General features: G+C 55.7%; 1 protein-coding gene across 6 annotated transcripts; it reads right to left on the bottom strand.

Annotated features, from left to right (window-relative positions):
• Nucleotides 1-1,666: 1,666 nt before the first annotated feature.
• Nucleotides 1,667-24,008, bottom strand: SLC29A1 (solute carrier family 29 member 1 (Augustine blood group)). 6 transcript variants are annotated; one of them, XM_080341613.1, is made up of 15 exons: nt 14,236-14,381; nt 11,346-11,429; nt 9,594-9,799; nt 7,823-7,905; nt 7,313-7,394; nt 6,898-7,043; nt 6,530-6,669; nt 6,194-6,328; nt 5,922-6,019; nt 5,483-5,573; nt 5,264-5,355; nt 5,030-5,138; nt 4,692-4,777; nt 2,762-2,961; nt 1,667-2,660 (listed from the first exon to the last, which is right to left on the bottom strand). In XM_080341613.1, exons 4-15 carry the CDS (start codon nt 7,849-7,851, stop codon nt 2,549-2,551), a joined length of 1,320 nt encoding a protein of 439 aa, XP_080197739.1. In that variant the 5' UTR covers nt 7,852-7,905; nt 9,594-9,799; nt 11,346-11,429; nt 14,236-14,381; the 3' UTR covers nt 1,667-2,548. The 6 variants fall into 6 exon arrangements, with proteins under 6 accessions (XP_080197739.1, XP_080197741.1, XP_080197738.1 ...); XM_080341615.1 differs by lacking the exons at nt 11,346-11,429; nt 14,236-14,381 and adding an exon at nt 23,692-23,801; XM_080341612.1 differs by lacking the exon at nt 9,594-9,799.
• Nucleotides 24,009-27,904: the final 3,896 nt, after the last annotated feature.

The following is a 27,904-nucleotide window of genomic DNA, read 5'->3' as shown; positions in this document are numbered from 1 at the left end:
CCATTCAGGCCAGTGAAAGGCAAAACACCAGCCTCCTGTGCTGGCGTTTGACTGGAATTCCCATGGGAGGGCTTGGTCCCAGCCTCACAGGCTTTCTTGGGGGTGGGTTTTGCTCATTGAGACCCTCTCTTACAGGATTCCCCAGCAGGTCCGCATCTTGGGCAGCCTGGTGGCTATTGGGCTGTTGTTTTTAATCACCACGATCATGGTGAAGGTTGCCATGGAGCCTCTTCCCTTCTTCATCTTTACTATGATCAGCATCGTCTTCATCAACTGTGAGTGAGGCAGCAGGGAGCAGGAAAGGGGCACAGCCTCATGGCTAGTGCTGGTCTCTCTGAGAGAAAAGCATGAGCCTTGATGCTGGAGAGCCAAGGAGACCTGCCCTGCCTCACAGGGTAGGGGCCTTGGCTCCCTGCAGACATGCAGTCCATCCCTGCCTTTGGTTTCTCATTTCTGCTCATCTTTCCCCTTTGCAGCCTTTGGCGCCATCCCTTCGAGCGCCTTTGCAGCCTTCGGCGGCCCTGCGAGCGCCGCGGCGAGGGGCGGCAGGGAGCCCCAGTGGTGGACTGTTTGACACAGGTGCATTGCCTCCTTAGCAGAGGTGCTGGCAGCCTGTGGGTGTATTAGAAGGGGTTGGTTAGTAGGTCGAGAGAGGTTCTCTTTCACCCTCTACTCTGCCCTGGTGAGACCACACCTGGAATATTGTGTCCAGATCTGTGCCCCTCAGTTCCAGAAGGACAGGGAACTGCTGGAGAGGGTCCAGCGCAGGGCAACAAAGATGATTAAGGGAGTGGAGCATCTCCCATATGAGGAAAGGCTGAGGGAACTGGCGGTCTTTAGCTTGGAGGAGACTGAGGGGTGACTTAATTAATGTTTATAAATATGTAAAGGGTGAGTGTCACAAGGATGGAGCCAGGCTCTTCTCGGTGATAACCAATTATAGGACAAGGGGCAGTGGGTACAAACCGGAACACAAGAGGTTCCACTTAAACATGAGAAGAAACGTCTTCACAGTGAGGGTGACAGACACTGGAACAGGCTGCCCAGGGGGGCTGTGGAGTCTCCTTCTCTGGAGACATTCAAAATCCACCTGGACATCTTCCTCTGTAGCCTCATCTGGGTGTTCGTGCTCCAGCAGGGGGATTGGACTAGATGATACTTCAAGGTCCCTTCCAATCCCTAACATTCTGTGATTCTGTGGTGTACCCTGAGGGCAGCACCTCCTTCCCATCTTGCCCAAGTCCTCATAGTGGAGAACTGTTGGGCCTTCCATATAATAGTTTGTGTTGGGACCTTCAAAGCTCATCCAGTCAACTAGATCAGGTTGCTCAAAGCCCTGTCCAGCCTGGCCTTGAATGTCTCCAGGGATGGGGCATCTACCACCTCTCTGGGCAACCTGTGTCAGTGTTTCATCACCCTCACTGTAGGAAATTTCTTCCTCATGTGTAGCCTGAATCTTCCTTCCTTTAGTTTAAAACCATTACCCCTTGTCCTGCCATAACAGGCCCTGGTAAAAAGCCTTTGCAGGGGATGCACGCACTGCTCCACTGGCTGATAATGGCTACAGGAGACCCTGGGGACACCTGGGAAACACTCCCTTCAGCCCTTGCCTCTCTGTAGCCCTCTCCCCTGTGGTGATGGAGAGACACAAGCACATACACAAAGAGGCCTTTTGGTCTTTTTATAGAAAACGGCAACTGTACAGACACGTTTACATAGACGGGATGGGAAAGCCAAGGGAGAGGTCAAGCCTCCCCCTGCAGCACAAGCAGGCTGGGAAAAGGAGTTGCCTTCTCTCCTTTTGTAGCCCACGGTGAGGCCTCCTGTCACACAACCAGGAGGCAGAAAGAAAACTGGTAGAATCACACACACACACACAAATGTAGGGAACAAAGGCAAGGAGAGGGGGAGAAGGGGAGGTGTGGAGACCTCCTCCCTCAGCCTAGCCACAGTGTTGACTCTTCATATGGGTGGGACAGGGATCTCTGTGTCCTTGGGATTGCTGCTGGAGAGGGGATTGTGCGCCTAGCAGAGAGCAGGAACGGCGAGGCTGGCCGGGCCTCTCCTCACCACTTGCAAGTCTCACCAGCAGAAGTGGTGTGGGCTGTTTCCAGTCCCCCTGGAAGGGAAGGAGAGCAAGTCCCCAGGTGCCTTGGGGACAAGGGCAAGAGAGGGAATAACACTGGATACCAGCCTCCAACTCCATCACAAAGGAGGCTGAGATGGGCTTTTGGACTTGAGCTGGGGAAATTATGCAGCGTGGGAGGCAGCTGGACCTCTATGAGATCCTGGGGTGGTCTTATACACACACACAGCATGGGGAAGGAGAAGGCACATAGGCCTGAAGGCATCACACAGCCAAGCGTGGCAGGAGCCAGGCCAACCCTGCAGGAGTGGAACCATCCCTGGGCATAATGCCTGCCGTGGCAGTGTGATTTGGCAGGGGCAGGCGTGAGGTGTCATCTCCCCACGGTGCCAAGGTGTCCAGGGCCTCAGAGGAGGATGCGGAGCCGTCTCTCGGTGTCCCTGCACCCCCTGGGTGCCTCTGCTAGATGAGAATTCGGATCAGGAAGGAGACGGCAGCTCCTAGGGCCAAGCCCAGTGACAGGAAAAAGGCCATGATGGCTCCAGCTGTCTCCGCTTCGTGGGCAAGCACTTTCCTAGAGGAGAAACAGGAATCAGACCCATCCTTGGGGACATGTGCCCTGTGTCCTGCCTAGGGGTGTAACCAAACCTTCCCCTCGCCCCAGCTCTTACTCACTTGGGCCCAAAGCACATGCAAAGGCTGGCCAGGTAGCCATTGGAGATGGAGAAGAAGATCATGAAGACGATGTACCAGGCGTCATGAGAGAATACAACAGGCAGGTATTTACGGGACTGCACGTTGCACAGCATGAAAAGAGGGATAAAGATGACACGGAGGACCACCATCACTGGCAGAAGGCAGCTGTCCTTTCCAGGCTGGGAGAAAAACACAGGTCATTGAGAAGCTGAGAACTGGGCACTCCCCATCCCGTGGCATGAAAGCAGGGGCTGCACGGGCTGTCGCTGCTGTGTCGGGGCTGCAGAGGAGCCACACAGAAGGCAAAGTTGCTGAGACACCTTCTCCACTGCAACAAATCTCAGCATCGCTGCTTGCTGTGGTAAGGAGGTCCTACTAGGTCTCACTACTGCTCTGTAAGTCCTATCCCAGATGACTTGGAAAACAGCAGCACTAAAGCCAAAACACTGAGTTGGGTTTGTGACTGTTAAGCCCTTGCTGAAAACAACAGGCAGGCAGGCAGGAGAGCCTCGTGCACGCTCACGCAATCTCCTCCATCAACAAACCACCACACAGGACAAGTCTGGCTGAGGTAAATCCCCTCTAGCACCTCAGGGCCTGAAAACTGAGCTTAACTAGCGCCTCAGCTTCCTACGCCATCTCCCAGCCAAGCAGGGCGAAATCCAGCAATCTGGGAAACGGATTATGCTGGGGCTGTTTTGGACAGTGCTGGGAAAGGCATGGACTGAATTAAAGTCTCCTTGGATCCCCGTGGACATGGGAGGCTGGGACAAAGATGGAGGCTCTTGTCCCCCTGTGCTGTCTCTGCAGCTGGGAGTGAGGCAGCCCCTGGTACGAGATTTGCCTGGCTCTGTCTGGAGTCGCCCCCATGGGGTGCCAGGGTCACAGATGACAGGGCTCACTGGCCTGGGGTCAGGAGAGACCCACAGCTGCCTTGGGAGCTGCGTGGGCTGGTGGAGCCATGGGACACTTCATGAGAACGGGGGGAAGCTGAGGTTAGGACAGCTGCTATGTCTGTGGGCAAACAGGCAAGAGTAGTGGCCCCTCCTGCCTGAGGAGGAGAAGAGGAGCGAGCGGGGCCCCAACCAGGGAAATTAAGCCCAAACCACATGTAGTCAGACTTTCCACACAGCCTTGTTTTGGAAACGTCTCCTGCTGGGTCATCCCACCACGGAGGCTGCGGCCTGGACACTAGGCAATGCGGCTCATGGCCAAGGCCAAGGGCAGCCAGCAGTGATGGCCGGGGGAGAAGCAGCTCCAGGCTGCAGGGGAGCCAGGCCAGACAGACCTTACAGCATATGGTGCTGAAGAGCTTCTCTAAACAAACAGCCTCAACAACACAGAGGGAAACAGCACTTGGGGGGATGGGTGAAGTGGCAGGAAGAGAGACAGATGGGACAGTCCCTTTCCTCACCCACCCCTATCACAGCTCAAAGCACTCAGCCCCAGCAGCTCTGAGCCAAGCTGAGGAGATGAGAGCAAGGGGACACGGCAGAGGACAGCTCTGTGACCCATGTGGCATGGCTCTGCCCTGCTCCCAGGACAAGGCTCTTTAAAGCAGCTGTGTCCTGTGTGGAGGCAAGGTTTTATTTTGGGCTGCCCTGTCTTTCACCCTCTTTCCTTGCCACGCTCCTGCTTGGCTGTTTGCATAGCTGGAGTGAAGGTTTGTTTACAAAGAGGCTGAAATGGAGGAGGCAGCTTCATCCATGCCATGCTGAAAGAAGGGTGGGAGGAGGACAGGACAACACTGTGGTTCTTGGCTCTGACCCATAAATCTCTGCTTAGGACTTAAAACCAGGGTGGGAGTCAGCTCTGCACCTCTTTCCTCCTTCCAGCCCCAGTGACAGCCATGGCTGAGGGGCCTGGGGATGAGGAGTGCCTGGGCATTTGCTACCTTCTCCACACTTACCCATGTGAAGAGAGCAGTGAGACTCCGTCCTGTCCAGTCAAAGACATTAAAGAGCAGGAAGCAGGAGACAGGGATGAAGTAGGAATCTGCAGAAGGGGGAGAAGGTCATTGATGAGCCCAGCATGCCCCAGGCACTCTTTCAGGTCTCAGTCCCCCTGGTTTCCCACTAAGGACTGGAATGCTCTCTCAGTCAGGCTGGTGCCCACATACAAACTATCATGCACAATGGTCTCCTCTTCCCCTCAGGGACCCCTACTACTTCAAGCCTCACTTTGTTTCCTCCCATTTACCTTGTTGCATGTTTCCTCCTACCCCACCCCATCCCTAGCCACACTTACCCCATCTGTTTCCCTCTCCGAGGACAGTGGACACCTTAGCTGTGATGGAAGGAAAGACGCCGATGGTGACAGTGAAGACAAAGCAGACAGATGCAGCCATGACCCAGAGCTAGGCAGATGAAAGAGGAGGCTGGTACCAAACACAGGGCAAGAGACCAGCGCAGGGCTGGTCTCCTCTCCCCCTGCCCTCCTACAGCTGTGCTCATCCCCTGGTACGAGGGGCAACTCACAGACCTTTTTAAAAATGGCAATGACTGAAGGCTTCTCGTCAGGGTTGTGGATAGGGATGATCTTTGAGTTATTCTGCTCCATGCCGTTGGGCTCATCTGCAGGGAGAGACACAAGCAGGGCATAGCAGACCCCAGAAAGCCGAGATCTAATTTAGTCTTCTGTCTCATTCTTCTTCTCAGCTCTTCCTCTCTTTCCTTCCTCTTCCTCCTCTCAGCCCCTTACCTTTCTTAATCAGGTCTCTCTTGGTCTCCAGCTCTGCATTGTACACACGGTACTCTGTCTTGTCCTTCATAGAGTAGTATCGGAAGAAATCCTGCAGAGAGACAGCCACAGGGAACTCATCCATGAAGAAAGAAGGCTGCCGGGGGCCAGGTGGTAATGGCAGATATGGGCAAACTATTCCTTCCACGTATGTCCGATACTTATGCTTCCCTGCGCACCCAGGGGCTCATTTCCACAGTAGCACAAGGATACTGGGGTATCTGAGGTGGGAAGTATCCTAGAGAGCTCCTTTGGGGCAGGGGAGGGCTTGCCTTGACCCAGGAGGTTGAGGCTGGTAGGAGCCAAGGCTGGGGTGCCAGTGGGCCATGGTCCTTGTGCTGTGATGTGCAAAAGGTCCCAGGTCCCCACGCCATCCCCACCAGGATGACAAAAGTCTCACCATGCGAGGCAGAAGAATGTAGGAGAAGATTGCCAGCACAATTGCCACACAGGCTGTGGTGAAGTAACCGATGAAGGTCTTGGCTTGCTGGGCGCCAACTGGGAGCACAGGAAGGGAAGAGAAGGGGGCAAAAAGGAAGAAGATGATGAGGGCTGACAGGAGCGGGGCCCTGCTGCCATCTCCCACCCAATCCTGTAGCATGAGCCCAGCAGATCCTGTTGACAGCAGTGCTCTGGGAAGGCTCTGTCACCTGCAGGGCAGGGATTACTCACTGGCAATACTGAAGATCATCGCCAAAGCAGCAAAGGTGCCCGCCAAGCCCTGACCACTCATGATGGGAGCTGTGTAGCTGGCAGGCAGGAGCCCTGCCAGCCCAAAGAGGCTGCTCTGGAGGATGGCGCCAAAGGCTGCAAAGGGGAAAGATGAGCAGAAATGAGAAACCAAAGGCAGGGATGGACTGCATGTCTGCAGGGAGCCAAGGCCCCTACCCTGTGAGGCAGGGCAGGTCTCCTTGGCTCTCCAGCATCAAGGCTCATGCTTTTCTCTCAGAGAGACCAGCACTAGCCATGAGGCTGTGCCCCTTTCCTGCTCCCTGCTGCCTCACTCACAGTTGATGAAGACGATGCTGATCATAGTAAAGATGAAGAAGGGAAGAGGCTCCATGGCAACCTTCACCATGATCGCGGTGATTAAAAACAACAGCCCAATAGCCACCAGGCTGCCTAAGATGCGGACCTGCTGGGGAATCCTGTAAGAGAGGGTCTCAATGAGCAAAACCCACCCCCAAGAAAGCCTGTGAGGCTGGGACCAAGCCCTCCCATGGGAATTCCAGTCAAACGCCAGCACAGGAGGCTGGTGTTTTGCCTTTCACTGGCCTGAATGGGCTGCGGCTTGACTCAGTGCTGGGGTAGGAGGGTGAGCCGTGGCTGGGCAGCCCTATGTGGGCTGGTAGGGGCAAGGACAGGGCAACGCTCACCGGTGGTGGATGAAGGAGTTGAGGCAGGTGAAGACGAGGAGGGGCACCATGGCGCAGAGAGTCATGAAGTTGTCAAACATGGACTGCAGGTAGTTGGGGGAAAAGGCAGCCTCACTGGTCTGGTTCCCGAGGCGGCTGATGAAATACTGCGAGAGAAGAATCCCGGTGGGGCCAAGGTGCTGCAAGGCCACCCTCCAGCATGCTCAGGCCACCCTTCTCCCCATTCCAGCGTCACGCCCAGACCTCCTGCCACCTCAGCATCACTCATCCTATCAAGGTCACCCACGTTTCTGTCTCTCCTGCGTGCAAACGCAGGGACTCTACACTGTAGCATGCTGACACACCTACGCCGTGGTCCCTAGACGTGACAAGGGATGACTAGTGTCATGGGCAGCAGCAGGAGGTAAGCCCTTACCTCCCTGGCGGTCATGAAGAAATTCCATGGCAGCAGCGTTCCTAGGCCAAGGATGAAGAAGATCAGCCAGACAGCCTTGTACCTGTGGAGGTGACGGAGAGGTTTGGAGCGGGACGCTGGGCAGGGCACAGGCATCGCTTCTGACTGTCCCCAACACCGCAGCCGGAGGTACCAGGAGGAAGGATGAAATGTATTGCCCTGTCCCTGCCCCACAGCCCCAGCTAGCCTGGGCTGCCGCAGGAGACTGTGGCACCGCAGAGGTGCCATAGGAGACCCTCCCCTGGTCGGGGAGGCCGGCTGCTCCTCAGCATGTGGCACCCAGAAGTTCACTGTTTACAGCCTGTTTGCTATGGAAAAGCTGACAGAGAGAGCATCTTGTGGAAGGGACATTTTGGTAGCCCAGTGAACATTCAGGAGAGGGGGTTCCCCAGATGATGGGTCCCCCCTGTCATCCCTGACCACCTGGTGTCCTGGATGTGCCCTAACACCCAGCCCGAAGCCCCACATTACCTGTCTTGGGGCCCGTCTCTTGCTGTCATCTTGTGCGCCAAAGGTCAGCACCACTCCCAGCAAGTCTTGTGGCTGCTCTCCGTCTGGAAAGCAGAGGATTTTATGGCGGAGTGAGTGACACAGGCCAGGTAGGGGCAGTGTTGGTTTTAACCCCACAGCTGTGCTGCAGGGTAAGGGCTCTGCAGTACCGAGAGCCAAACAGAAATAGCAAATGAGGAGAGGACAGCCCAGCTAGCTTTGGAAACCTGTGGCTCAGAGCCCTTCAGCTGAGGGTCTGTGACACATGGCCTTATGCCTCTGGCTGGGGACAGCAAGCCTTCCCTCTGAAGGGAAAATCACTTTCCTGAGAGGCCCAGGCTGCTCGGGGCTGGCTGCCCAGCTGCTCCACAGCAGGCTCTTAAAGGATTTGTGAGCCTGCAGCTCCCCGTGCCCCCAATCCTCAGGCTGTGAGTGAAGCATATGCGCAGCGGGCTGTGTCTGCCCCCCTGCCCTCCCCACCTCCCTCCAATGCCTGGGGCATGGCAGCACAAAACACACATTTAATCCAGCAGCCTCTCTCACCAGAACCACCACTAAAAACTCCCTATTTCTGACTCCGGCTTCCCTGGGCCTCTCGCAGCCCTTTCCTGGGTCACCTTGGAAAGCCAAGGGTGTCCCTGGCACTGCTGTCCCCTCCCTGGTGCCTACCGCTCCTTCTCCCCCATCACCACCTGCCCGGTCCCTGCCATCTCCCTGGCATTACTTTCCCTTCAGACAGCCCCACAGATACAGCCCCAGGACCCTCAAGAAGAGACCTTCCCTCCCCGCTCCCCCCCCTCTTCTGCAGGATTAGCCGCTCCAGAGAAGCTGCAGGCCTGCCTTGTCCTTTTCCAGTCTGGTCGGTGCAGCATGGGGTGCTCCAGCACCTCTCCCAGGGCTTCATCTGCAGCGGGGCTCCCAGCACTGAGCCCCCAGCCGCCGTGGGGCATGCCCCTTGGCTGTCGGCAATGCTCCGGTTACAGCATCCCTGCCTGCGCCCTGCCAGGTATGGCGTTGGAGGAGGCAAGCCGGCAGCAGCATGCTGGGATCTGTAGTCCCTGCCAGCCCCGACACGCATTAAAGGCAGCAGAACCCATGTGCCTTGTCGCAGGTCCTTGCATGGTTCTGGGCACAGCTCGCCACCTCCTCTGCTGCAGTCCTGCAGGCTGGGGAGCCTACAGCTATGACAGAGCCAAAACATAGCCAGCAGGATGTGGAGAAGGATTTGGAAATCTGGCTGCTTGGAAAAGCCAGAGCAGGCTGACAGGTACGTCTGCATGGGATCGAGAGCCCCACAAACCCAGCAGGTGCCATCCCATGACACCAGAGCCGGCTGCAGCATTTCTCCCCTGCCTTACTATGCAGGCAGTACAGTGTATGACAGCTCCTACTTTGCCCTTGTGAGCCACCCGAGCTTCCAGAGAAAACATCCCAAAATTGCCTCCTGGCAGCCTGCCAGTGCCTCAGTGAGCAGGGGATGCCCTGAGCCCCGACCTGGGATTAGCAGAGGGATCTAAAAGCACAACTGCCACCCCCTCGCACACAGAAACCCTGCCGGGGCCACTGCTTGTCCCCAAGCAAACAGATCTCTCTCTCAAACAGGCAGGAGAAGCCCAGCTCCCCTCGCAGGTCCCCAGCAAGCCCTCAACATGCTGCCCCTTGCCCAGCCGATCCCCTGGCCACCCTCCCTGACCTCCACGAGCTCACATCAGTGTCCCAAGAAACTGGGGCAGGGACTGACCCACAGACATACCTGGGAACGATGGAACCAGGGCAAGGCCCGAGTTCAGTGTATTTGAAGGCAGCGCAGTCCGCCCCCTTCCACACCCTCCTGCTCTTGGGGGTCAGTGTCAGGCCCCAGCTCCAGTCACGGGGGCTGGGGCCATGTGGGTCTAGTGGCATCCACAGAGGAGGAGAAGAGGTGTCGGGTACCACATCTGGCAGACAGCCCAGGTCCCGCTGCCCAGGCGCCCGTCCGCGGTGCCCAGGAAAGGCAAGAAGGCAAGGGTGTTGTGGAGGAGGTGGCAGGAGCCAGGCGTGGCAGGGAGGTTCGGGGGACAGCAGGGCAGGGTGCTCCGTGCTGCTCTGCCACGCTGCTTCCCGGCACCTCCTGCTTCCGTCTGGAGAGCACCCACATCCCTGCGTCAGGAGCCTGACTTCCTCGGCACTGCCTGGCTGCCCAGCGCAGCCTCCTGCCTACTCTGTTTGTTTTCTGTCTCACTTCGCTAAGTACCTCCTAATTTTTTCCACAAAGAGCCAGCGCCTGCCAAGGGGCGCACGGGTCAGCACTCATTACAGCAGGAAATGCACCCAGCTGCCAGCTCTTACAAACAACCCTACAACAAACAGAAAAGGTCACACGAACCAACACCAGCAACCCTGGTGGCAACCCTGCTCTTGCTCCACAAGAGCAGCTCTACCATAAGGGACCAGGGGACTGATGCCACCCTCCAGCCACCCGGCTGGCACAGCACAGCTCTAACCACCTCTTGAGGCATCTCCTGATGTTTAGCCTGGCCACCAGCTTGGTAGCTGCACAGCCCGGGGGGTAGGGAAAAGCAGGAGCAATGGAGGACCTTGGTATAAGGACATCCATTTTATTCCTGGGCATAGAGCTGTGTCTCATCCCCTTGGAAGTGATGTGTAAGCAGGAGGAGCAAGGTAACAAGGAGCGGGCTTAACAAACCACAGGATAGCACCTCTAAGCAGGTACAAACAAGAACAAGCACAATTTTAATTGCCCATTCACATTGTACAAAGGCCTTGACAGACGCTAAGTGACACCTGCGGTATTGGGTCACACAGCAGGGCCAGCTGTCACCAAAACCGTCTAACCTGCGCAGCAAAACTTGCACTGCAGGACAGCCACACCTGTAGGCCGCCCTTCGTCACCAGGCTTCAGAGATTACCCCACATTTCCCATCCCACACATCACATTTTCTGCTGTTTCTGCTGCCTTCACCAAAGGTGAGCACAGCACACACGTGGCTTTCTGCTCAAGAGCAATTTCATGGTGATGCGCAGGCACGCTATGGGTTTATACCCAGAAACACCAGCTCTTTAAAGAAAAGCTCTTCACGCCACACCAAGCGCAGCGCCGTCCTTGCAGTCCCTAGATGAGGGGCTGTCATCACACTCAAGGATGAGCACCGCGTGTCCTCCTGCCCCTGCTTGCAGGGGATCACTTTGCAGGGATAAGGTCAGCACTTCCTCTGAGCGCGGCCAAGACCGGGCAGAGCCAGATGCCACCCCAGGCTTCACCCCATCCCCTACATCCGCTCGCCCCCTGGGTGACACCGGAGCCCTCCCAGCAGGAAGGCTGATCTGGGGGCACATCAAGGTTTACCCATGAGCAAGGAACGAGCCAGGTACAGGTGTGCAAGTCATGTGAAGCCCTGGTGGCCGTGACTCAGCTGGAGGATGGGAAACACTTCCAGACCACCCGTTCCATGAGATTTCATGCGCACGCCTGAATTCTAACCACGCCACTCCTGGGTTCTCCTACCTCACACCAGGGTCCGCAGAACCAGCCTCCAGGGCTGCGTCCTTCCTGCCACCGCCTTCAGCCAACAGCTGCGAGAACACGTGCCTGTATTTCACAAGATGTATGAGTGTGCGTGCGATCTTACACTATCGCCCCAGTGCTGGTACAAACACAAGCCCTCCCAAAATAAGGGCAGGTAGCTTGGGTCAAATCAGAGGCCAGTCTGGCTCAAAAGCTCGTCTCCCTCAGAGGGCAAAAGCAGATGCCAAGAAAGGGTAAAAGTGGCACAGGCATAGACTAACTCCCCAACTGCTCCCCCAGCCACAGGGATATGCTGTTCGTATGTTTTGTAGCCCACAGTGGGTTTTGCTTCTGTGAAATCCCTGTTTCCCCCTCAAACTCGGGAGCCTCTGAGAGAGGGCAGCATCTCTCCTCACACGCATGGCCCCAGCCGGGGCTTGCTCGCCCTTGCCATCAAAAGGTAGATGAACCTTGGACTGGCTTCTCCATGCCAGCCTCAGCTTTAGAGGCCTGGATCATATCCACCCTGCAGCACGTTTTCCAAACAGATAAATTCTAGCTCAGTTAGTCATCCAGGCACAGCTCCACGCGTTCAGTCCTCCTTGTTGCTTTCTTTCCTCTCAGCCTTCCCTGGCTCCCCTCAACCCTTCCAGAGACACTGGGACTGTGGGCACACGGGGCCTGCAAGGGCGTGAGATGCCAATTTGAAGAGCTGCACAAAGCTTTCCTGCTTTGTTTCTGCTTTGTCACTCAGAAAGATAATTCAATGTGTTTTTATGGACGTCAAGCTATCTGAAATAGCCCCAGGCCTTGCTGTGAGTGGCCAGCTCAGTGTGTAATCTTGTTTGTGGATTAGGGGCTTTTGCCCCCCACCCTCGTCTATCGCTTGATATTCATCTAAACTGAATTTCATCTGCCTACTGGCTGGTGTTGCAATGGTCTTCTGTACTCTTCCCAGCTGGCACTTGTCCTCACGAACCTGAGTAATCCAATCGCCTCAGCAAGCTGACATCTCATTGCTCATTCCCTTTTCCAGGTTGCTCACAAACACATTGAAAAAACATGAGACCCGGCACAGCAATCTCCACTGCAAAAACTGACCGCTGAATCCTACACCCTCCTTCCTGTTTTGGTACTGATTACGGAGCCATGCAAGGACCTTCCCCTTGACCAGCCAGTTCCCTTAAAAACTGGCCTGAAAGCCCTGGTTGAACGTTTTTTTCTGGGAAGCGGTGTGGGCGCCACAAGCCCAGAGTCCCTAAAAGCACTGCCCCAGCTTGGGGGCCCCTCAGCAGGACCCCATCTCTGCGCAGGCACGCGGGCGCCACAGCAGATTCATCCGTCAGTTTTTCCCTGAAGTTCCCTCCAGCCCTTCTTAGAAACCCACGTTACACCTCTCCCCCCACCCAGTCCCTAGGGGGGCAGGGAAGTTGTGAATGAATGACTAGAGGCCACATGCAACAGCCAGCCAGTTCACCCTCCCTTTCCTTTTGGTGGACATCGCCTTGCCCTAGTGACTTCTTGCTGTTTAGCTTTGCTTTCTAACCTTTCCTCTACAGATGCTCTGAGGAGACCCTCAAAAGAAGGTTCTGTCAGGCTCTTCTGGAGCAGACAGAGAGGCAAAAGCTTCAATCTGGCTTTTCTTCTATGGCCTCTTTTCCTTCGATCCCCCATCCTTCCAACAGACTATGGCAGGCTTCCTGCTCCTGATGTGCTTTGCAAGCAGTATCCATCATAGAGCCGGTAGCACTTCCTATTATTCTTGTTCTTCTCCTTTCCGAACCCCGCCTCTCTGCAAACAGGCTTGCTGCACCACCCGCTCCCCCGGCGCTGCTTGTGCTTGCATCCTGAGGAGGGAGCTCGGTGAGGCAGTGGCATGGGGGCATTTCTGCCTCCCCCCTCGCCTCACTGTGCAGACAAACCCCTCTGCATTGCCAGGGCTGGGCAGGCAGAAAAAACCTCCTGCAAGGCAGCCTGAGCAGCATCCTCACCCCACAGAGGTTTCTGCACCGCAAGCAGCAGCTATGCCTCCTCAGCACCTCCCCGGGAAAGTGTCCCAGCCCGAGGCACCATTTCTGACCTGCTTCACCTTGCTCTCTTAATTCCTCCCCTGGCAAAAGGAGAGGCAGCTCTAGACCTTTTCTGCCTTCAGGCTGGTGACACTCACAGTCACCATGCAAACTCCCCATGGAGCAGAAGCCACAGAGGCCACTCCACTCCCAGCACCCACCACCGGCTGTTATCTCGGTTGCCGGGTTGCGGCAAGGAGGCCCAGGGGGGAGGCGGGGGGGGAGCATTCAGCCCCACCGTGTGTTTTGAAGTGTGCACACCAGCCAGCTGCTAAGTCCCTTATCTGGAGAGTTCAAGGAGCCTCGAGAGGCTCCCTGGGGGACCTTGCCCCCAGCAGGTAAAGAAACCCAGCTGGGAGACAAATTACCCAAGGGCCTGATGGGACTCAAGTGCTGTCCTTGAAGGGCTTCCCACCAGGGAGAGGGGAGCAGGCAGTGATGAGGCAGAGCCAGCCACAAAAATCCCCTAGGCAATGCAGCTGGGACTCTTGCATCCTGCACCGAGTCCCACAAGGCTGTGGGCATCCACCTCCCCACCAGGGCTGCTGAGTGGGTTTCCAGCCCTGATGTATGACCGGCAAAATACCAACGAGAGGGCCCCAGCAATGGCAGCTCCATGAGGAACACACACCCCTCTCTCCCCAGCATGTTGTGAGTACCCAAGCCCACACACGCCTGGTTCCTGGCCAGAGAAAACCCCTCCAGGCATCCACACAATCCCCCTGGAGCAGAGATGCTCCGTGTCCCATCAAAGGCTGTCGCCCCCAGGTGGGTCATTGCCCATGGCAGATGGACATATTAACTTCATAGAAGAAGCTTACCAGAAGGGCACGTTAGTCCCAGACCTTCGCTCCTGGTCACTTCAGGCCACAGGACTATGGGGACGGCGCAGCCTTGGGAGGGGCAGGAAAAGCCCCACAAATATTGGAACAGTCGCCTGCTCCAAGGCCAGCAGTTTGGGGCTGTGAGAGGAGATACAGCACCCGGGGGGGTAGGAGCCAAGTTGGGGACGTCATTTCAGAGGAGGCGTCAGAGGGTGAGAGATAAGCTGCTCTCAGGAGCCTGTTCGCAGAGACGGAGATTCGTATGGGCTCTTCCAAGAAGAGCAAAAACTACCTCCAGGACCTGGATGTGCCTCCAGGCAGGTCTCAGCATCTCCAGGGAGGGGTGGGAAAGGGAGGGGGCATAACCCACTACAGACAGGCACAAAGGCTCACACCACCTGGCCATGGCTTCCCGTGGGACTGCTATGTGCTCAGGAAGAGCCCAGGGATGCTCTGTCCCAGACCTTCACCCTCACCTGGCATCCTCTGCAGCTGGCAGCCCCCACAAAGCCCATGTCCTCAGGGCTGGTCCAATCCCCCAGGGGTGCCGGTGTGGTCTCCCACCGGAGGTGCTGCCCGGCTCTGCCCCAGGGCTGTGGGGAAGGGCAGTGCAGGAGGGGAGTGCAGGAAGGGGGTGCTGCAGGAAGGGGGGCTCCCCTGGGGTCGGACGGTGGTCTGCGGTGGGAAGAGGCACAATGGGAGGAAGCCACGTTTCCGCTTACCAATGGAGAAAACCCTACAGGACCCCTGGGGAGAACAACCGGACACCATTAATGCAAGAATCAGCTAGAAGCACAAGGAGTGGCCAGAAGCACCTCCGGGAGTGTATCCTCCTCACATGGAGGAGCTTGAGGCTTGGTGCGCTGGTGGCACAGGCCATCACAAAGCAGGACAGCCATGCACGAGGGGCAGAGGCCAGCCCAACCATGCCACAGCACACAGCACAGTTCTGGTACCTGCCTGCCCACAGCCCGGCTCTCCCGCACCGCAGGCAGGAGACACACTCCTCACTTCCACCCACTGGGGTGAAAGAGCGGTGCTCTCTGGGAGGCTGGGGCAGTGCTTAGGTAAGACCCCCTGAGGCATAGCTGCCACATGGATCTTTTCTGCTTTAGTAGCTTCCCCCCAGTCACGCTTGGGCTTGCTCAAGAGGAATCACCATTTGTACTAGATGGTATCTGGGCCGGCTACACCCTGGGTAGCAGCAATAGCAGGTCAGAGGGATGGGCTGAGCCTACGGGACTGTGTCCCCATTTCCCCTAACGTCTGCAGCTGAAAGGAGCTGAGGCGAGACCCGTAAAGAGGAAGCACACAGCAAGACAGGATGAGACTGAAACAGCCCATGACCAGACAAGTCTGAAGATAAGGACTCAATGAATGCAGAATAAAGAAACCCCAGCAGGCCAGGCTGGGAGAGAGTCCCATGGACAGGGAATGAAAGAGAGGGGCAAGATGAGCTTCTCCATAACCTGACATATCTACCAGCAACATGTGAGGTGACTACCAGTCCCTGAGGTGACTGCTCAGGGAGCAGTACCAGAGGTGAAGAGCAGGACTACGGGAGGCCACCTGCCCACTGGTGGCCCCGAGGGTGCTGGGATGCAGAGTGGAGAGGATTCTTCTTCCATTGCTTCATGTTCGTGGCCCCAGGACTGAGCTTAGAGCTGGCAGACTTGTGAAGGAGTCAAGCCAGGAATGACACAAGGGAGCTGAGAACGAAGTAATTTGTGATGAGGTGCTGCGGGAAAAGGATGGGAACAGCTTATGTTGCAGCTGGGAGATTCTCAAAACAACTCTGTGAAAAGGGGCAAGGCAAGGAGGTGGGCTGTGAAATCATTAGAAATCTCAAAAGCCCCTCTAAATCCTTCCCCAAACTATGCATGGAGCCCCAGGGGGAGGAGGCTGGGAGAGCTCAGCTTAACCCCAGACATGCTCCCCTACTCCAAATGCCACTCTGCACTTTACAGGGCCTCTTCCTCCCCTCAGGAGAGTTTGAGCCAAGGGGTCCCTTGCTCATGCCCAGAACAGGGCTGCAGGGAAAGCTGGCAGTCAACCAGCAGCAAAGGCACCTGCCCACAGCAGCCCCCTGCCTCCCACACCCTGGGGCATGTTCACCTCCCAGGAGCCTCTGTCCTTCCAGCTCTGGCTCCTTCCCTTATGTGACTGCAGAGCTGGCAGCAGGCAGGACCCTCCGCTGGCAAGCGCTGCCCACAACCAGCAGGAGCTGCTGAACCACATGCACCTGGGCTGCACTGTCCCTGACCCCCCCAAGCAAGTGGGAGAGCTTCCCCGGGGCTGGATGGAGCAAGCCTTGCCCCTGCACCCAGAGGACTCAGCGGAGGGGCTGCAGCAGGCTGTTAGCCCTGCTGGGGGACTGGCACAAGGACAGATCTCGTTTTGCCATCACTCGGCAGTTTTTTGGAGGCTGGTCCAGGCTGCACAGCTGCTTCCAATTTAGTAGGGGGGTGGAGGAATTAAAAAAGAGCCAGAACAACACATCTTCCCACAGCATCACCATCTCCCCAGCTCCCAAAATTTGGAGGGGCTGACCAGCAGTCCCCTGTCAGAAGCTGGGACGGACACGCAGTGGCCAGCCACCACCAGGCCTATGGCGGGTTGAGGTTAGCTCCATCCTCCGCACGTCAGCTGTGCCCGGTGGCCGGGACAGAAATACCACGGCTATTTTGGGTCCCTGCAGACCAAGTGGCCTTTTCCTTGTAGGCCAGCTCAGGAACAGGGGCCCTGGCTGACGGCTGCTTTTGGCATGCCATATCCGCAGCCCTACTGGGAAAGGGGATGGCGAATAGGGAAGCAGGTTTTGGCACCCACCGTGGTCCCGCATGGTCCCTCTGCCAGCTGTCTGTCCTGCCAAGATCCCGCTCGCTGCTTGGGCAGCCGTAGCATCTCACAAACCCTGAACTGGCTTCAGCTGCTAAATGCAGACATTTCACAATGGACAGGGGCATGGCAGCTCTGCTCTACAAGACGGCATGTCTGTCACCCTCATGCACACTCTGTCCCAGCCAAGGGCACCCCATGATCCCCAGAAGGAAAAGGAGGAACAAGGGATGATGTCCTGGCTGGGTCTGCTCCCCCGACACGGACCCTGCCTAAAGCCACTCACTTCCAAAGTTGCAGCCAGCTCCAAGCAGCAGGGCAAAGATGTTCCCAAGAGTCCTAGGAGTTGAGGGCACTCCAGAAGCCACACACACTCCTGCACACTTCCCAGCTGATTTTAAATTAAACTGAGGGGAAGATGCTGCCTGCTGAGCCCTGGGCTTGCCACGTCCCTGCTCTGCAGCAGCTCCAGAAGAGCTGTGTGGGCAGCACACCCAGGAATGGAAAGCCAAGGTGGCAGCATGCCATCAGCGGTATGGAGCAAGCAAAGGACTTGGAGTAAACACCCAGGCTAGAAACATCACCTCTGGCACCCCTTTCCCTCCGCCCTGAGCAACTCAGCTTGTCCAAACACCCTGGCAGCACTAAGGTCTCACATGTGGAGCCAGAGCAAGGCAGACACCTCCTTCAGAGGGAATAAGTCAGAGCACAAACCTCCTGCTCTCAGCACTAGCATCAGCTAACCCATGGCAAACAGGAAGGGCAGGGAGAACCAACAGGAGGTGGGGAGCTCACCCCCGCGTCTGCCCAAACCCCAGCAAAACAGACTCTCCCTCATGACCAACAATAATAAGCCAGGCCACAAGTCTGGAAAGGGCAAGTCACATCCCTTCCAAATCCCAGCCTGCAGATCCTGTCACATCTGTGTAACCAGCTGCCACCCGGTGTGCCACAGCTGCCGGGACCATAAGCATCCTTGGAAACGTCTCAGGTAGGCATGTGAGCCCCACCTGAGAGCTGCCCAGTGTTCTGCTCATGCTGAAATGGTGCTTTGGAGAGGCTAGCATTGGTATGCAGGCTCCGCCACCATCCCAGCCTCTCCTGCATTAACTTGGGGAGCAGAAGAGACAAGGGCAGGTCTGAGACTCCCTGCTGGGAGACCGAGGGTACCATAACCTCTGTCAGAGGTGCCCTGCCAGAGCTTGCCCGAGTGCCTGAACACGCTGGAATGCTGATGCACTCCCACAGCAATGCCAGGTGATAGGGAGCCCAGGGGCTGAGCGCTGTTGAAGCAATGCCTTTCTAGGACACTGCATCCCCCATACAACCACAGGGGATGAAGGGAGGGACAGCTGGTGGCAGAGGACTTGTGTTTGCTTATGGACAGCCAGGCAATTTACTGCTGTCAGGTTTTGTTTCTGATCAAAGGCTCCTCTTTTGGAGCAATCCCAGACAAAGAGCCCAGGCAGGGGGACCATGGAGCCCTACAGCAGTTGCCTTGACCCCCTGTGAGGCACAGCTCCTGCCCCCCACTGCCCAGGTACCCCACTCCCGCTGCCCCCGAGGTAACAGCCCCATCCAGGAACATGTTGGCAGATCAGTTCTCTGATGTGGTTTGCCACACGGTCACACTAACCTTGTATTGCCACGAGGAGTGGGTGTGAAGACGGGAAGGAGAAGCTGTAGGGGAGGGTGGATTGTTTCTTAATAGCTTGGTTGTGTTGCCTCCTCCCATGGATAACGCTCCTGCTTTCATCAGGAGGGTGCGGAGATCCACCCAACCCCACTGGCCTCAGCCACAACCCAACACCTACAAACCCTAATGGACTGGGCTCCCCAAAGGAGCAGAGATCCCATCTGGAGCAAATATGACCAAATTGCTCATCCATAGCACCAAGGGAGGATACCCCAGGCAAAAAAGTGGAATTGTCTGCATCTCAGTCCTGAGGCCAGGAAAAGACAAGGCTTGTCAAAGGCAGGGCAGGCAGCTCCTTCAACCCTGAGTCACTGGCCAGCACCAAGAAGGCAGCTGTGCCACCAGTGCCTCCCACCTCCTCCCGCTGTTCTCCAGGGGTAATCTCCAAACCTAAAAAGAGGGAGCTTCTCTCACAAAGGTTTCTTATAAGCAAACCTGCAGCAAGACTCATCAAATGGGGCTGCCCACCCCAAAGCCCCGACCATCTTTGAGCTCTTCTAGGTGCTCCAACCCTTGGCCACAGGTGTCAATCGGCTCCCTGTCCCTGCATGGTACCAGTGGGTGGCTGTGCTAGGCATGATGAACCGGACAGGTCCATGAGGACCACCCTTGAAGCCACAGCATCGGCCTGGCAGAAGCCAAGCAGAGTGGCCCAAGTGGGATGCCCCTCTCCCCAGCAGGAGAACCCTGGTACACGTTCAGGTTGATGGCTTGCCCTGGGCACAGCAAGGCCGACGGCAGAAGTGTGGGAGTCTCCACCCAGTCCTGCTGCCATAATTCAGCCTCGGTACGTGGCCAGAGCAGGAGGCTGCCTGCAAACCCCTCCGATCCCAGCACTGCTCCCAGTTCAGCCATACCCCTCTCAACCTTACTCCTCTCCACCTCCAGCCCTGCCTGCCTCCTGCCTCTGCAGCTTTCCAGACCATTCACTCCATGAACTTCCAGCTGGAAATTTCACAGCGGGTTGCTTTCCCACCAGACACGTCCTAAAGTAAATGAACTAGAGCAGATAGCTCTGGCAGTGGTGTGGTGGGAAGAAAGCAAGAAGGCTCTGCGGAAATCTGCCTGATTTCCTGCTGGCCACTTCTGCGTGCGCCAGCAAGCAGGCAATAGGTTCCTGCTCCCCTTTGGCCTCAAAAAAAGCTGGTCTCCTGGAGGTCAAGCCTGGCTGTGCTCACACTTGGCTTAACAGAGAGGCTGACAGAGAGCCTCCAGTACTGCACTCAGAATGCCAGGCTCACTGATTTGTGTCATGGATGGTGCATGACAGCCACACATACCCAGTGCTTTGAGACTGCCCTCAGGGATCGGTTCAAGGCGGAGCAAGACCAAAATGTCACAACAGTAATGTCCTTCACATCACCAGCGTCAGCAGTGAAGTTACAATTGGCTAGTGCTATCCCTACACAACAGCTTCCTTTGTCCCATGGGAGCAATTACCCTCGTACATGTTCCTCACGCAGCACCACAGCTCCTCTCCCACATGGGGACCCCAAGTGCATGTACAGCTGATCCCCCCGCCAGGTCTGCAGGGTCTGGAGTAGGAGATGGGGTGCAGTGCTGCTCTGCAACCTCAGCTGGGGCAGTGGGGTCCCTCTGGACCACAAATCCTGATGTAACCAAACCTATCCAGGGTCTGCCCCTATTCTGCACGCTTATTTCCCTATCCCATGTCTTGCACACTGTTAACCTATGAAGCACTATCATTGTTAACTTATAAAGTATCACACTGCTTAATCAAATCCTAATAGCTGCCTGGCTGTTAAAACCCTGACTTCTGCCCATCTGCAAGTGCCTGTAGCTCACTCTGCATAGTGCTTTGTGCTTGATCTTGCTGGCAGCTGATTATGAGCTAGTGTGGAGGTGAGGTTCAACAAGGGCAAACGCGGGGTCACAACAACCCCAGGTAGAGCTACAGGCTCAGGGAAGAGTGGCTGGAAAGCTGACTGGCAGAGAGGGATCTGGGGATGTTGATTGAAAGCTGGCTGAATATGAGCCAGCAGTGTGCCCAGGTGGCCAAAATGACCAACAGCATCCTGGTATGCATCAGGAATAGTGTGGCCAACAGGACTACACAAGTAATTGTGCCACTGTACTTAGCGCTGGTGAGGCTGCATCTCTAATCCTGTGTTCAGTTTTGGGCTCCTCATTACAAAAAGGAAACTGAGGTTCTGGAGAGAGTTCAGAGGAGGGTGACCAGGTTGGTGAGGGGTCTGGAGCACAAGTCTGATGAGAAGTGGCTGAGGGAGCTGGGGCTGTTTAGCCTGGAGAAAAGGAGGCTGAGGAGAGACCTTATCGCTGTCTACAGCTACCTGAAAGGAGCCTGTAGCATGGAGGGTGTTGGTCTCTTCTCCCAAGTAAAAAGTGACAGGACAAGAGGAAATGGCCTCAAGTTGCACCAGGGGAGGTTAGATTGGATATTAGGAAAAAATTCTTCAGGGAAAGGGTTGTCAGGCATTGGAACAGGCTGCCCAGGGAAGTGGTGGAGTCACCATCCCTGGAGGTGTTTAAAAGACATTTAGATGAGGCTCTTAAGGACACGGTTTAGTGCTAGAGTTAGGTTATAGGTGGACTCCATCTTAAGGGTGTCTTCCAACCAAAATGATTCTGTGATTCTATGGAGATGCAACTCGGAGAGCTCAGGGTCCTGCAGCCCCAGCAGCACCAGTCACAGGGCAGAGGTAGGCGCTGGGGGAGCTCAGGAAGGTGCAGGGAGGTGAGCGGAGTTTGCACTGTGGGGTCAGTACCGAGCTGGCAAGCAGCACAAGCAAACACTACTCTGCTGATAAGAGCGGCTGTTGCAGCTTCTTTAACACTTGCCAAGGACCTGGATGTTACGCTGGACAAAAACAACTGTCCTGAGAAAGCAGCGGACGCTGCTTGCTGGCTTCCCAAAGCCAATGGCCTGTGCCCTCACACTTGGACAGGGCAGGCAGGTGCTTTGGGCTCCCCATGGCTCAACGGGCTGGTCCCCAAGCCCTGCCTCTGCCAGGGTAGCTGGGAACGGAGCCAGGCAGAGTGAGGACAGAGCAGCACAGGAGTGGGTGAACAAGTGCCTTGTCCTCCGCACCCTGGCTGCCCCCCAACCGCAACAATGAGGGAGACAGGTCAGGCTAGGGCAAGAACAAAGCCCATGGCTCATCTTCAAAGAGCACAAGGCTTGTAAATACCTCCCAGCCCAAGATAATGAGAGTAGGGATGCTATGATGAGGAAATTATGCCAGTAGTTAATTACGCAGCTTGGGGAAGAGAAGAGGGACAGCCACAGGATGGAGGTGCCACACTGGCCTGTGTGCTGGCCCTACGTTTGCTCATTCAAACTGGAGTGAACTGCTTCAGCCTCTTCGCTCCAGGTACCTGGCACAGCGTAGGCCCCCACCTCTTGTCTGCTCTAGCTGGGGTGGAACAGCCACCCTGCAAACCATCTTCTGTGGCCTACGTTACAGCCCTCAATGCCGTACAGAAAGCACTCCCACTCTGTGAAGACCTTCATGGCGAGCCAAGAGCAAGCACACCTGTCTTTTCCAGGAGCAAAAGGCAACATCAGGAGCAGGAGTGCTCGAAGGGCACACGTGGTGTTGGCACTGGACTGACACTGTATCAATGGCTCATGAACTGCACTTGGATAACCAGTGAACCCAAGAGAGAAGCATCCCTGCCTAGCCACATCCTGTAGGGAAGGCAGGCCCAAGGGAGCCTGGGGCTGTCCGGCAGCTCACAGGGGCTGGCGAGAGGAAACCATGCCGCCAAGCTGGGATGTGCTGCAGGAGGGGAGTGGGATTTCCCGTGTCGGCATTGTCAAAAGTCCCTCAATTGTCTCAGCTCGCAACAGGCAACTGAGGGGCCTTTGGGCTGCTTCCGGCTTCAGAACAGCCAGGATGCACATCCAGCTGTGGCTAACAGCTGCATGAATTCCTCCTGCAGCCCCTAGCCCTGGGGAATCTACTGGGCTCAAGGACACAAGCTCACTTGTCTGCGATCCCACAGCCCCAAGGCTTGGCTGCTGCTGCCTCCCCACACAGCCCAAAGCTTTACGGCCCGTTCCCAAAAGGCAGATGGGAATGCTGGTGAACACAGGCAGGGACTGTGTGAGCCTGGCAGTATTAGCACCTAGCATGGGTGAGAGGCTCAGATTTAATTAGAGGCTCAGATTTAACTACAGGGGTGGGGAGGACAGCACAAAAGGGCTCCACAGAAGCTCTCAGTGCTCCTGCCTGGGCCAGGCTCTCTGTTAACACAGCTCAGGAACAGAAAGAAACGCTTACCGATATCTTCCACAGCATCCCACAGTCAACTTAGAACATTTTCTTGAGCAAGACCTGGAGGAACCCTGGCCCAGCAGCTTTGCTGACAGGTAAGAGGACTCTGCCCCGCTGCTTGCACAGCAGCATGTGGTACCCAGTCCACACACCTTCCAGCAGGTCTTCGCAACATGCACTGCTACCGTGCACACACACCAGTGCTCGGCGGAGATGCACATCCCTACAGCCAGAGGACCACTGAACAAACCCCTCGGTGAAGTCCTGCATCCCAGGCATCAGAGCATCAGCGCGCTTCACATCCCCAAAAACACATGCTGCTCTGCTTTGCATCCCCAAAAACACATGTTCTTCCCCCCGGCAGTAACCAGGAAAGGAGACTCGCAGTTGCTGTGCGAGTCAGCAACGAAGAACCCCCACCCCGCCATCCCAAAAGGCAGCATCTATGCATCAACCCCCCAACCCGCGCTGCGACCCACACGCCGTCTCCCCTCCGCGCCGCAGTGCGGGATCCTGAGTTTGCGACTCCGCGGCTCCCGCCGAAGCTCCGAGCAGCCTTGCAAAGCTGCCGGGTGCGTGGGTTCCCCACGCACCCGGCAGCTTTGCAAGGCTGCTCGGAGCTTGGGTGGGATCGCAAGCTCAGCGACTTCGAGTCAGTACCTTAAAATACAGGCGGCCCGCTCCTTGCTGGCTCTGGCGCCTTCTGTCCCCAGCGCGGAGGGGAAACCACCTCCTCCCTGTCCGCTTCGCAAACTCCTCCTCCTGTTTTTGCCGCCTTCAGCGCCACGCGGTCCCTGCGTTGCGGGGGGGGGCAGCGGATTTTGCCTTCCCCCCACCCACCTCTCAACCCTCAACCCCACGGGGGGAAAACGAGCAAGAGGCGCCGCGTCCCCCTGCGCTACCAACCCCACGGGTGAACCCACCTGCGCTGGGCTCTTCCACGCCGCTCCCCGCCGCTCGCTGGTCCTGGCCCTCCCCCTGGCTTTGCCCGCCCCTGGCTCCCCCCACTACGTTCCGCGCCTCCCAGCGCCCCGCAGCCGGCGGGGAGACCCCTGGCTCTCCCATCCAGCCCGGGGTTCGGCTGCTTTATGGTGGAAGGAGAGCAAAGCCCCTTCCTACGCCCCTGAGCTGCACCCAGCTCCGGTTTGTGTTAATACCTGTACGTTAGTACATATTATAGCCCTAAAGAGAGCTTGTATGTTATATCACGGCTCTAAATGGAGCGTGAACTGGTCCCGTTCACTAGATCCATCACTTGTCCTCAGTGCTGCATCCTAACCTGGACAAAAACCCGTTCTGCTGGCAGTTACCACTTTTGAGTGTAAAACTATAATATATAAATATCTCAGGTTAAAGAGAGAATTGAAGACAGCTTTTTGCACTGTGCATTCATGATGGTGACACCCAGGAAGGCAGGCAATGCACAGAGCCATCTGAAATTTAGCAATTCTCCTGTATCCAGAGGATATCAATATGATGTGTACACAGTATCAAAAGGGCAGAAGTGGACTCTAAGCTGGTTTTTTTTCAGGCTCTTCATCTCAGGGCTCCTAACCCTCCGGAAGAGATAACTACTCCGCTAGGACAAAAGCCTGTTCATTTGCTGGAGTGCCAAGGTGCAGCAGGACTTAGGGTACTTTGTCCCGCAGCAAAGGGGAGTGCACCTGAATTCAATCTCACATCCGGGCGGTTAAACGGTCTGTAAACGGTCTTTTCTGCAGCTCGGTGTTTCAAGGCGCTTCCGCCGGGAGCACAGGGCCCTCCTCGCTCTCACCGTTCACCTTCGCTGTGCAGCTGCCGGCAGCGGCACCAGGAAGTCCCTGCAGCAGCTCTGACTGCAAAAGCGCTTGTTCCCTTAATAAACAGCCTCAGAAAATTCTCTACAGACGGTGATCAGTTTGGGTTAGAAATTAAAATCAGAAGTTAAAACACCCCCGAATGCTCTGGCAGATTCCCATCCTCATGATCTCTCAGCGAGATGATCTCTAAGGCACATTTCCCTGCAGGATCCAAGCACCAAGCTTGTATTTTGAGACAGACCTGCGAAACATTGCCACGTAAGCAAAAAGTCCCCAAAGCCCAAGAAAAAGGCAACAAGGACAGGGGCGAAACAGCTACCAGCATTTTCTGAGATGCAATGATGACACTGTGGAGTGTCACCCTCAGGAAGTGACTTCTTCACAGTCCTGCTCAGTAGCAGCCCCTGTCTGTGGATGTCTCCCTCTCTGTGCTGGTGGTAGATATTTGTTGCCATATGGGTTTCTGCAGTGAGATAGCAGGATGTGCCGAAAACATGAAGTGAGCAGCAGACAATGTTTTCAGATAATAAGACAGGAGGCTCTTGTCTTAAATGCAAGATTCATATCACATCAAATTAAATTTAAAAGCTCCCATCTCCAATTAAGCTGCTGCTGGATCTCCCAGGCAATAAGGGATCCAGGCCCAGGGCCTGCCTTTCTTCAGCCCACTTTCCCTAAGCCTTTCTGATCTGGAAGATCTTCTGAGTGAGCTGCAACACAGGCAAAACCTCTCGTCCTCTCCTCTCCTCTCCTCTCCTCTCCTCTCCTCTCCTCTCCTCTCCTCTCCTCTCCTCTCCTCTCCTCTCCTCTCCTCTCCTCCTCTCTGTCTCCCTCCTTCAACCCCAGCATAAAGGGTGTGACATGAACGAAGAACATGGTTCAAAATAGACAGGGAAACAAAAAGCCAAAAAAGAAGATCAAGGTTGCCTGCTTTGGGATGTCTCATGACACCTGCTCTCTGGCTTTGCGATGTGCCATGCTGTCACATATGGAGCCCTATAAGCCCACATGGCAGTCCCCAGGACATTGATGCCATGGCACCCTGGCCCCATGTTTCCATTCGAGATGTCCACACTCACTGGTCAGCAGCATTGAGCTAAAATTTGAGCATCACTACAATCTGATTTTTCTATATAAGCTCTGAGTTCAGTACAGGCCAAAAGCTGTGGGAACTGATCCCCAGGGACTCCTGAACATAGGGTCCAGACTGGTGGTGCCCAGCCAAAGTACCATCATGCTTCCAGAAGCCAGGACAAGGCTCTCAGCATCATTAAGAGCCTCAGACCTCATAGGGAGGAGAAACAACACAAAATTCTCATTTGTGTGGACATTCTGGGAAGTCTCCGCTTTGTGATGGGGTGGGAGTAGCTACTGTCTCACCTCAGGCTTTCAGCAGTGGGGTGTGTAGCACTTACCATCCCCAAAGTACGGGACTAAATGTTCTTTAATTCACAGCTCTGGTCCTACCCTCACAGCCACTCCCAAGCATCATCAGTACATCAACATCTCTCAGTAGAGCTGTCTCTCAGTGGAGACATGGGGTTTGAAATCCATTAACACTGAACAGCGTCTCAGCCACCAGTGACCACAGGCAGACAGGAGGCCGGCAGATAAACCCAAGGGGAGGTGAGGAGAAAGGCAGCTTCAGTTCCAAAGTACACCATGGACCCACAGCTGCTTCTATGCACAGACCTGCACTCCCTCCCACCACTGACTTGCAGGATGGGGTCTAACGATGCCTTCCTTTGGGGAAAGCAGGAGACCTGAAGTGAACAAGACACCATGCAGTGAGAAAGGCTGAGGCTGGGAGAGGGTGCAGGGCAGAAGAGGTTTCACCCATGGGTCTTACCCCAGGAGCATGTCTGCCTTCAAGAGCGAGACAAGGACCTTGAGCTGTGTGATGCCAATGCTGGTGTGTGGTCCCAGGGGGACAACACCTCTTCTGTGAGGGAAGGTGACAAACCACACAGCTGGTGACAACTCACTTTTCACCCTGTAGACACAAGCCCTTGCTGAAGGGCCAAGCTGCCTTGCTTCATCTTGATGGGATGTGTTGCTTTTGCAGAGCCCTCTGCTCCCAAGTGACTCTCATGTTATTGTGTTGGCTTTTGCAAGTATAATAACAAGCTTCCCAGAAGAAGCAAATAGCTATGGAAATGGTTTCTGCTCCCAACTGGAAACAATTGGTGCTTTGCCCAGCACTGGTACCGGGCCCAGCAATGCACCACACCAGTACGACACACAGAGCTAGATCTTTCTCCCCTCCATAATTTGGGCAAGCAGAAAAAGCAGCCTCAAGCAGGGCCTTGGGGCTTGTTGTTCTTCCATCCTCTCCATCCCGAAAGCTGCAGTGAGGTGCCAAAATACGCTGCCGCTGCTGGCAGACTGTTGCGCTCCCCAGAGCAAAGGGAGCAGGCAGAGCCCTGCTTTCCCGGAGGAAGGCAGCCAGCAAAGCCTTTCCCTTACATAAGGCTGGGAGTCCCATGGACGTGCTCCCCAGGACACACCAGTGGGGCTCAAGATGCCCAGCCTGTCCAGTTTTCTTTCTGAAACCTCAAATGCGCACTGCAGGCAACGCGACGCCGTCACCTGGAGCCCAATTTGTACGCTCTGCTCAAAGCTAGCTTGTAACAGGCAGAACAGTCTAAGTGCTCCCCTTCAGACATCTTGCTGCCAAACTTTTTACAAAAGCTGCCTTTTTTTTTTTTTTTTTTTGGTAGCAATTCCCTGCTTCAACTAAAGCGTCAAAATCCAAAAAGGGAAAGCAAACAAACAGCTGGTTTGGAAAGCAAGAGGAAAAAGGAACTTTTATTCCAGGCTGTGGGTAGTGCATCATAAGAGCTGAAGGAATATTTTCCGTGGCTCTTGGGCAATATTTAAGTTTCAGGGCCTGAGGAGCTAGGCAGCATTTGCAGGCACTTGGTGCCTCCAGGGTTCTCTATACTTGGCACCTATATTGAATGTTTTCTTCAGAGATTTGCAAGTGTTCTGCAACTATATGTTAATTAACCTGCCAGCCTTCCCTCCCTATAATGAGATTTCCCTTCCTCTCCAATTTGCCTGTGCCTGTGTAG

The sequence above is a fragment of the Nesoenas mayeri genome (genome assembly GCF_963082525.1).
Source record: "Nesoenas mayeri genome assembly, chromosome: 3".
Lineage (NCBI taxonomy): Eukaryota > Metazoa > Chordata > Aves > Columbiformes > Columbidae > Nesoenas > Nesoenas mayeri.
The sequence above is the reverse complement of the archived record's forward strand: the minus strand, read 5'-3'. Positions and strand labels throughout refer to the sequence as shown.